The 11,332-nt window shown below is 37.8% G+C and overlaps 1 protein-coding gene across 1 annotated transcript; it reads right to left on the bottom strand.

The window, feature by feature from the left end:
- Nucleotides 1-10,123: 10,123 nt before the first annotated feature.
- LOC129517265 (olfactory receptor 9K2-like) lies at nt 10,124-11,065 on the bottom strand. Its single transcript, XM_055336952.1, has one exon. The coding sequence runs from the start codon at nt 11,063-11,065 to the stop codon at nt 10,124-10,126; it is 942 nt and encodes a 313-aa protein (XP_055192927.1).
- Nucleotides 11,066-11,332: the final 267 nt, after the last annotated feature.

The following is an 11,332-nucleotide window of genomic DNA, read 5'->3' as shown; positions in this document are numbered from 1 at the left end:
AGATGTTAATGAACTTACTAAAATCTTTTACCTGCCTCAGTGCCGCATGGAATGATTCTTACTTTCCATCATCTGTGTCTACCTCTTTGTGGCTATCAGATATGGATCTTTTTGGCTTCTGCCTTTACATGATGGAATCTAACCTTTACTAAGTATAAAGTCACACCGTGTCAAACGAAAGCATAAAGAATATCTGTTCAGTGTTAAGATATATGAATTAAATTGTTTGGAATCTTGCACAAAAATAATATAGTTTGTGTCCTGCAATTGATATTTACATGATTATTCAAAGGTATCTAAGCATATCTAGATGAACCCAAAAAACCATGAACCATGTGGTTCTATCAATCACAAACTATGTCAGAAAACAGAAATGTCAAAAAGAGTGAAGTGGTTTAAATCTTTTCTTCATTCATATATTCCATATAAATTGTGTGGTTCAGTTTTATTCATATTTAGCATTGTGTATATTTATATAAAGCATAAACATATAGTATAAAAGCAAAAAATATATTGCTCTAAGATACTGTTAAGGACATACTTACTTTTATGGTAAATATGCCTGGTTTAGTCAATGCTGTTTCCTTGATTTATTTAAACATAAACACTTGGGATTTTTCAAAGGCTCTTGCAATCTGTTTCTCTTCTGTCATTTTATGTTTCTAACCAAATACCCAAAATATTGATCATAAAAAATAATTCCAAGAGCTCCTCTATTGTGCTTATAAAAGGGGTATTAGCCCATTACTGTCCATCAGCCCAAATTTCTCTAAGGATCTGAGGTCTAGCATCCCCTAGCTGCCGTCATTTATAAAAAGTATTATATTGATACTTAAAATGAAATAAGCTATAGTTGAAACAAGGCTAACATATTGTCTTTCCAAGCTTAGTGGACAGAATGATGTGATCTTAGTGATGTTATTCAGGCGAGGCCTAATTTTATCTGCTCCATTCACAATGGACTCAGGGGGATTAGATGAATGAATAAACAGAAGGTACTCTGGTGACTGGCGTTCTCAGGACACGGGCACTAAACTACAGCCCAAAGTAGTACACAGTTTAGAATAGAATACTTAGGTGAGAGTGGCCTGACATTAGAACAGAAAAACCTATAGAATCATTTAAACTTTCTCTTTTGGGATTTTACTTATTCATTCATGGGAGACACAGACAGAGGCAGAGACACAGGCAGAGGGAGAAGCAGGCTCCTGTGGGTACCCGAGTGGGACTCGATCCAGGACCCGGGGTCATGACCTGGGCTGAAGGCAGACGCTCAACTACTGGCCACCCAAGTGCTCCTAGAATCATTTACACTTTTCTAATATTTTGTAAATTCACAAGAAGAAACTTAGTAACGGGGTAATAGGGGTTAGCAATTTCTGAGGGCAACAGACCAAGTTGTGATAAGTGGGTGTTTCTCCAATCTTAGGGAAAATATTAAGAATTCACCGTGATGATATAGACTGAGGCTAAGGTCTCCATCATTCTACACCATAAGAGGTGTGAGGCTAGTCTTTATGGTTTCACATTTTTCTCCTGAATGATGATATAGTAAACTTGATCATGATTAGAATTATTATCATTATTCATAAAATAATTACTTTATTTTTAAATTTTTTTATTTTTTTCAATAAGTACACTTTATTTTTTATATTTCTTAAAAAAAGATTTTATTTTTTATTCATGAGAGACACAAAGAGAGGCAGAGACAGAGGCAGAGGGAGAAGCAGGCTTCCTGTGCGGGGGTCCCCCAAGGTCCCCAAGGATCCTGGGATTATGACCTGAGTTGAGGGCAGATGCTCAATCACTAAGCCACCCACGTGCCCCATATCAACTACTTTTTAGGTGCATGTTATGTGTTGGGTTCAAACTCAGGTTCTGAGAACACAGAGATGATAAAGACAATTTTTTTGCATGATTTTCACTTGCAGAAAAATGTGAGATTTATTTTTGAAATTGCAGATTCTGTATTTCATGTCCAACTGAAGCAATATCCCACCCTTCCCAGCTGTATCATCTTATTTCTCACTGCACTGATCTGAAATGACATGTATTATACCCTTTTTACATTCATTATTTGAGACTTATATTTAGTTGCTACTTAATCAGGGAATTCCGTAAGACATATAAATAGATTAGATTAAATGAAATTTGGGATTATTTAATGACCTGAAAATGATAGATATTATCTGAACAAAGATTTTGAGATATTTTTTACTGTTTTTTTTGGGGGGGGGAGTCATGAAGTTTCTCAAGGTACATGACAACCTAATGCAGAGTGCACAGAGGGAGACTGTTAAAACAGAGCAGCTATTTTAAATTAACAGTGTATTAATCTATTCATGATAAAACTCTATAATTTGAATAATGTGCCATAAAGATACTCATGTTTCATTACAAACATTTTTGCAATTCTATTTATCTGATGTTTGTGTGTAGGCCAAAATATTAATTAAAATAATACATTACAGTGAACCTGTTATTTAACATAGATGCAGGAAAAATTGGTTTAATGTATCCGACATCATCCTAATTTGATTATGTAGGGAAGGAAAGAAAATTTCCCCTCTACTTTTCTGGGTTTTTTGAGTGAGACCGTCTTCTATAATAAAAGACAGATTAACAAGAGAAAAACAAACAAGTTTTTTGGGTTTATGTTGTTGTTGCTTTTTAAAAAGCTCATGTGCACACATGCAGGTATCAGAAGGGAGGGTCACAGAGACAGGGAGAGAGAGAGAACCTCAAGCAGGCTCCATGCCCAGCATGCAGCTACAGCCCCACATGCGGCTGGATCTCAAGACCCTGAGATCATGACCTGAGGTGAAATCAAGGGTGGGATGCTTAACCACCTGAGCCACAACAGGCGCCCTCAAAAGAAAAAGAAGTTTAATAACATGTATACCTCCTGTGTACATGGAAGAGATCCAGGAAATCTGAGTAGCTCCCCAAAATGGCCCAAGGCCACTACCTCACTACCTTAGAAAACTTCTTCAGCTACTGTCACAGGAAGATGTGGGATGGGGAGGACCCAGTTAAAGGAAGTTATAAGGAGAAGCACAGTGCAGAGGGTATGGTTGTGATGCAGACTGATGAAGTTGCTACCTTCTCCTTTGATAAAATTTTTGTAGAGCTCTGGTCATCCTCCACTTCCTGGTACGGAGAGGTACAGAGACACCATTGCAAATCCAGATTTCCCTTATAAATGTCAATGTCTTATGAAAGATGAACTCTACTGAGTTTTCTGCCATTTCTAAAGTATCCAGCTCAAAATAATCCTTATGCCAAAGATGCTTATTGGTAGTGTACTCTGCTCTTTAATAACACCTGCAAAGATCTCATTTCTACATGAGGTTTATCTATCGGTTTCCAATGGACATGAATTTTTGATGGGCACTATGCAAACCAGTAGAGTTCCCCAGACGAATACAGCTGGCCCTTGATAACATGGGTTTCAACTGAACAATTCCATTTACATGCAGATTTTTTTCAAAAAACACATTAAAAATTATTTTGGAGAATTGAAATAATTTGCAATAACGTAGAAATAGTGTAGCTTATAAATATATAAAAAAAGAAAACATTAGGTACGTCATGAATGCATATAATATATGTAGACACTCTTCTATCATTTACTATTGTTAAAGATACACAAATACATTGTAAAAAGTTAAAATTTTTTCCTTTGCTCATTTGTTTTGTCCACAGGAGTGAAATCATTTGGTATTTGTCTTTCTCTGACTGAGTTAGAATGGAGATGGGTGGAGAATGGATTAAATAAGTGATTAAATAGGAGATGAAGGAGTGTATTTGTTGTGATGAGCACTGGGTGAGGTATGGAAGTGTTGAAACACTATACTATACACCTGGAACTAATATTACACTGCATATTAACTTGGAATTTATATAAGAATATTTTAAAAATGTTAAAATTTACCAAAACTTACACAAACACTTGCAGACTATAGCGGCACCACTTAAAATGGAGGGGAATGTAAGCAGATGCAATGATTCAGTATTAAGTCCCAACTGTGTAAGATGAACTGATCATACTCTATATCACTGTATGTCATACGGGGCTCTGATAACGTTCCTTGCCACCTCCTGTTGCTATTGTGTTGAGCTCCAGTTGTATCTGCTTAAAAGGCCATGGGACCCTAATAGCTCAGTGGGAGTTGTTCGTCTATCCTGGAAATTGCTTATCACCCTAAAAAGTGAAATCTTGCAGTTCTTGAGTACTTCTCATCATGTTTGGTGCAGTACCATAAACCCCGAATAAACATGTGCATAGAATGCACATTAAGCGCCACTGGTGATGCTGGGAATGCTCCTAAGAAGCTGAGAGAAGTCACGACATTACAAGAAAACTTGGATTGCTTGATGTCTACTATAGATTGAGTCTGCATTAAAACAATGTTTCTGAATATCTGTATAAATATTTTTTCTTTGAAGTGAAGTTACGTAGCATAATCAGAGACAGGTTTTTAAAGATTATTTATTTAATTATTTATTTAAGAGTGTTGGCACACATGAGTGGGGTGAGGAGCAGAGAGGGAAGGAGAGGAAGAGGGAAAGACCCTAAGCAGACTCCATGCCAAGTGCAGAGCCCAATGCGGGGCTCAATATTATGACCCCAAGGCCGTGACCTGAGCACAAATCAAGAGTCGGTTGCTTGACTGATGGAGCCATCCACGTGCCCCCAGAGACAGGTTTCAAATTTAATTATTAACTATTTATTAATTTTATCTTTTAGTTACACTATTTTTTATCATTCATTTTCTATGACATGACTGTAACAGATTCAAAAGTAATAAAAAAAAATTCTACCCGTTTTTCCTGAAAATATCTGGTCACGACTCCCATGAAGACATATAATAAGCTTTTCCCAAAGCACAAATTTTGATTAAGTTCTTCAGCTATACAGTAGGATACGACCTCATCTGCTCATTTGGTTTCAGAATCATCGATATGATGCTTCCACCTCGTATAGGATTTAACTTGGGGAAGAGAGCCTTCAAACTTGCATAGCTAGTGTAGTAGTAAAAAAAAAAAAATAGGGAAAAAGGATGAATCTTGTAGTAATTTTCAAGTAATACAAAAGTTTTTTAAAGATTTTATTTATTTATTCATGAGAGAGAGAGAGAGAGAGAGAGAGAGAAGGGCACAGACGTAGGCAGAGGGAGAGGCAGGCTCCATTAGGGAGCTCCATTCTGGGACTCCAGGATCAGGCCTTGGGCTGAAGGCAGGTGCTAATCTGCTGAGTCACCCAGGGATCCCAATAAAAAATTTTAATTATGAAAATTAAAATGAGGAATGGAGAAAGTTTAAATATCACCATTTCAGGTCTTCCTTAGAAAACTGAATCTATCGTTCCAACTCTGGAAAACTATAAGCATCTGCCTTAGGCTCAGGTCATGACCCAGGGTCCTGGGATCCAGCCCCAGGTCAGGCTTCCTGCTCAGTGGGGAGTCTGCTTCTCCCTCTTCCTCTGCCCTTCCCCCCATTCATGTGCTCTCTCTCTCTCTCAGCTACATAAAATCTTTTTTTAAAATTACTAATTTTCATTATTTGTTGTGCCATAAATCTCCTTTCCACTTCATTTTTCCTTCTATTCACCGTATCTGTAAATTGCAGTTAAATTTACCATCTATTCCACAGATGCTAGTATGTCAAGGTAGGAGCCTAATGCAATTAGAGAAACATGTAGATATCATCCAAAAATTCTGACTTCATTCTGAATGCAGGAAGTGCATAATATTTTTCTCTTTTTAAGAAAGAGTTGGAGGGTTTTTATTTTGCTTTTGATTTTTACAGTCCCGAGATTGATTGCTGGGTGTCAGAAGCAGAAATACAAGTTTCAGAAGAGGCATGTTGGGGTTGGTTCTCAAACTAGAGGGCTGTACTGATATTTTTTTAAATCTAATATGCCTGGTGTTAATTTCCCCTTCCTAAGGATATGTTTATTACATTTATCTGTCTATCATCTCTCTATCTAATGCATAAGCTCTATTCTGAATTTGGGGCTTGAACTCACAACCCCCAAATCACAAGTTGCACGCCTACTGACTTAGCCAGCCAGGAGTCCCTCTTTATTGAAATAAACTTTTTCTTTTATGGTAGTTCTATATTTACAGAAAAAAACAACAAAGAGAGTACAGAGCACTACTACATATCCGTTGTCAAGCTTCCTACATCGTTAGCACCCTGCATCCCTATGGAATATTCGCCACAACCAAGGAAGCGAGGATGGGATATTGCCACTAACTAAACTCCACACTTAATTCAGATTTCACAGACATGTTTTCCTCTACATGTCCTTCTGCTCTTCCAGGATTCTATCCAGGATACAGCTTTAATTCTCATCTCTCCCAGGCATCTCTTGACTCAGACAATTTCCTCACAATGGTCTTGTTTGGATGACCTTGTATTTTGAGGAGCCCTGATCAAGTATTTGACAGAATGTCCTTCCATTTGGCTTCCTTTGATGCTTTTATCCCCCTAAACTGAGTGGATCGAAAGACTAGAGAAACAGCTGCATAATTGGGTAGAAACCAGGGAAACTCAAGGGATGAAGTCCTTAAACGGAGTGTGGGTTCTGAGAAGAAAAACCACAGAGAAAAAGGGGCCTTTTTGTCACCTCATACTGGCAAATTCATACTATCAACAGGATGCAACAGGATGACGTAAACTGTGGTCCTCGGGCCCAGGTAGTGTTTTCCAGGTTCCTTCATTATCAAAGTATCTTCACAGCTTCCGTAACCCTCTACCAGCACTTCACCTAGGGCATCTCAGACTCGGGCGGCTAAGCCCACTCTCTTGAGGTTGGAAGGTATCTACATAGGTTATTGGGAATCCTGTCCAGAAAATTTGTCTCCTCTGATTTCTTTATTTCTCAAATTATGATGTATCATGGACTTGATATTTATTCTACACTTTGAGTTATCATACAATGCCATGTTCTTTATTTTATGCTCAAATGCTTCCACCTTGGGTCATTGGACCTCTTTCAATTTGATGCCTGTGTCCTTTCAAAATGCCTCATGATTTTCTTTATGTTTTGCGGACTCCCCTACTGTCTGACACTGGAAGATTCTTCACAATCATCTTGAACGTCCCCTGCACAACCCTAGCGTCAGCCATTTGTGCAATCAACCTGCTGCCTTTGGTTGGAGAATGTGATCAGAAACCAGAATCACGTTGCTAGGTGTACTGGTTGCTACTGAGGTGTCATTGCCCCTAGACTCTCAAAAAACACCCCCACACATGTATGTTTACATAAAATCTGTCATTATCTCTGCATCTGCATCAATGCTAATCTAATGATGACCAATGTCCCCAACTCTAATCCTGTATCACACGATTCATCTTCACCATCTCCTTTGCTGACCTGTAAAGAAATGTGAGAAATGTGACGGTGGCCACCACTGGCCATGCATTTTCTTGTTTCAACAGTGAGAAATGTGACGGTGGCCACCACTGGCCATGCATTTTCTTGTTCCTCCCAGGATGTACCCACTGAAGTTTCATGACTGTAACCCTATCTCTCGCTGAGAAATGACATTACCAACCAGAGTGCAGTGTCTATGCGCTGTTCCTTGTGTATTTATTTTTTATTTTCCAGCCAGAAAGCCGTGTTTTAAAGTTACTTAGATCAGTAGCTTTCTCCTCATTCTCTTCCTTAAAATTATGTCATATATTTGTAATGCAGTGTGATTCTGTGACCACAGCCTCCATTTCTTCCACGGATCCCCTGACTTCTTAAGTTTTAAAAATTTCTGTATGCAAGTATTCATTATTTGTGTCTTGAAGGTCTGCAGGCTCTGACAGATGCATAGTGCCAAGGATCCACCACAGTAATACTGTTAAGATTAGTTCCACCAAATATCCCTTGGATTTCATGTGAACACAAGTTTTCAAATCAGTTAGCTACATACCAAGGATAACAAATTCTGGTTTACCAAATTTGTCTATTTTTAATTAATAAGGAGTTGCCACACTGTCTGCTATACTCTTTTCCATCCTCATGAGTGATAAATGAGAGTTCCTATTGCTCTAATATCTCACCAATATTTAGTATTATCAAGTTTTTGGATTTAAGGTATTTTATAGCTGTACCAATCCATTTTGAACATTCCATTTTTTGTAATATATATATGTATATATATATATATAACATATACATTTAAATACTATTTGCCCCCATATAACACCCAGTGCTCATCCTATCAAATCCCCTCCTCAGAGTTATTTTTTGTAGTTAAAAAAGGTTATAGTGTGATAAAAGTTTTATGAATATGCTCTCTCTCTCTCTCTCTCTCTCTCTCTCTCTCTCTAACCATTTATTATCCTGTACTCACCCTTCTTCTTGCAATGATGTGAGGTGATAAAATGCCCATGGGATGAAAGGAAGTGAGATGAATGACATAGGCATTGGGAAATAATGCTAGGCTATTACTCATCTTCTGGTGCTGTGTTAGGAAGAGGATCATCTGCTTCTGGACCACAATCGACCACAGGTAGTCAAAACCATGGAAAGTGAAACCATGAATCAGGAGGGGACTACTATACACTCAGACAAATTAAAAGGAATGATTGGAGCTGGAGTGCAGAAAATGGTGAAATATAGGAATTAATTTATTGGAAACATTGGTATTGAGCAAAGAAAATCTATTTTTTTAATTCTAGACCACATTTGGAATGGTACAAAAAACACTTTGTCCTGTAAGAAAAATATCAAAATAGTCTTTGCTAAAGGAGTTTTTCTAAGTTGATTCTGTAAGAAGTTAAAAGAGAAGCTTATTTTGATTGATAGTAGGTTATATACCAGAGTACTTGACTACCATTCCCCATCCTGCTGCATATTTTGCTCCCCTCCTTTTCCAACCTCACAAGCTGTGTGCTCTATTAGATCATTGGGATTTTTCAGAATTGATTGCTATATTGATATATTTTGAGATTGTAGAAGTAGGCAACACACGTTAAACAGCACATCTTTTACAAGAACCTTCACTTCCGCCTTCTGCATCTTCCCATCAACATTACACTTTTACCTCATAATACACAAACGAAAGGTACACAATAGGAGTGAATCCTTATTTGTTTTCAGAAATCTTTTCTGTTGATTTTTCATATTTGGAGATTAGAATTACCTACAATTTACATTTGAAAGCACAACCTAAATTTAAAAATTATAGATAGCTACATGACAACAAAGATATTACTCTCCAAATGTAAATAACTTCATTATAATTACAACACCAATTCAACAAATATTATGAAAACAAAATGATCACATATAATTATATATCAAATACAAACTAAATAAAACCTTTGTACATGTGAACAGCAATTATCAAAGAAGAAAATTATCCAGTACAAACTGGCAAATGTGATTTGAAGCATTCAATGCAATTTTTGTCTCCTCAAGATAGAATATCAGTACTAAAGATGTTCTCTTTCTAGATTAGGGTGCCCAGTTTTTAGAACATTGGATATGAAATGTCTTTCTCCAACTTTTTGATATGATCATAAAGAACAATATTAAAAATAAATACAATCGGATATAAACAACAATGGTTTGTTCAGCTAAATTCATGACAGCACAAAAAACAAACAACCTCTTCCACCATCATTTCTAATCAAGAATTATGGGCCCCAAATTAGGTCCCTGTGAACAGATTTATAAAAAAAAATTTATTACAACTCAGAAATCATCCTGCTTTGGGATGACACTTCCTGTAATCATAAGAAATGATATATTCTAAGATTAACATCCTACCAAAGCAATTTTTCCCCCCAACATTTAAGTAGGTCCAAAGGAAAATAATAATAAAATTTAATCCTCCTTTCCCTATTACCCTCACTATCAAAAAGTTTACCTACAACAAGTGGTGAGTATAATGTGTTAATAGAATGGCTGCAAATTTCATTGATGTTGAAGGTCTAACACTGCTCTTAGGAAAGAGTGAAGGATTGCTACTACTCCTTCCATGAAAACCATTCAGTCATCTGTGGGATGGGCAACTTAAAGGATCCTTCACTGACTCAAACTTGACACCATGGTAAAAGCAAATCAGGATGAAATTATCAATGAGCCCATTAATGGGGAAGTCAAAAGAAACGGTAATTAATATAAAGTGTTTTTCTTCCACAGGATTTTCCCCAATGCTTGTTTGACATCTTTGTTTCTTAGAGAGTAGATCAGAGGGTTTAACATGGGCGTGACCAATATGTAAAACACCGAAGCCACTTTCCGAAGTTCAGGATTGCTTGGAGGTGTGAGGTACACAAAGGAGACTGTCCCATAGAGCAAACTTACCACTCCCAAATGGGAGCTGCAGGTGGAGAAGGCTTTCTTTCTCCCTTCACTGGAAGGAATCCTCAGGACTGTGGTCACAATGTACATGTAAGACACGACAATAACAACTATCGTGGGCAAAATGATGAAGGCAGCCAAACAAAGAGATATCATCTTGTTGACAGAGAGATTGGAACAGGAGATCTTCTCAATTTGGTAAGAATCACAGTAGAAGTGATCAATGACTCGGGAAGCACAGAAAGACACTGAGAATGTTGTGCTGACTTGGATGATGGAACTGACCCAGCCACAGAGATAGGAGCCAGTCACCAGCTGAGCGCAAAGGTGTCTTGACATGTGGATACTATAAAGAAGAGGATTGCAGATGGCGATGAAGCGGTCATAGGCCATGACTGCCAGGATGAAACCTTCTGTTACAATAAAGAGGGTAAAAAAGAAGAGCTGGGTAGCACACCCCAAAAAGGAGACAGTATTTTTCTCAGACAGGAAGTTGACCATGGCTTTCGGGGCAATAATAGTGGAGTAGGAGAGGTCAATGAAGGAGAGATTGCCTAGAAAGAAATACATTGGTGTGTTCAGCTGGGAGTCAGTCACAATGATGCCAATCATACTAAAGTTCCCCAAAAGGACCATGCTATAGACCAGCAGGAATAAGAGGAAGAGGAGAATGTGGAGCTCTGGACGGACCCTGAAGCCTACAAGAGTGAAGTCAGTTACATCTGAGTAGTTGCCCGCTCCCTTGTCGCTCATGACAAGAACCTGCTAAGAGGTACAAGACAAGGTTAAAAATTGAACTTTTCACCTACTTCCCGGTGTCATAAAATATCCTTTTTCTCTTGTGGAAGACAGTTGGAATTTGTTATTGTCACCTTGCCGTCCAACTGTGTTGGGTATGACTTGCAATACCCTTTATAGAAGCTAAATCTAGGGCCTGTTGTGATTGCCCATCAGCACATAACCTGTAAGTTACCTAACCCATAGCTTTCTAATGTGACTCCCCAAATCCAGTGCCTTTCC

Source organism: Nyctereutes procyonoides, unplaced genomic scaffold (assembly GCF_905146905.1).
Source record: "Nyctereutes procyonoides isolate TBG_1078 unplaced genomic scaffold, NYPRO_anot_genome, whole genome shotgun sequence".
Lineage (NCBI taxonomy): Eukaryota > Metazoa > Chordata > Mammalia > Carnivora > Canidae > Nyctereutes > Nyctereutes procyonoides.
Note: the sequence above shows the minus strand (reverse complement) of the source record. Positions and strands in the feature narration are given on the sequence as shown.

Excerpts from the sequence above, each read along its gene's own strand:
- LOC129517265 (XM_055336952.1), bottom strand. The coding sequence starts at position 11,065 with ATGAGCGACAAGGGAGCGGGCAACTACTCAGATGTAACTGACTTCACT.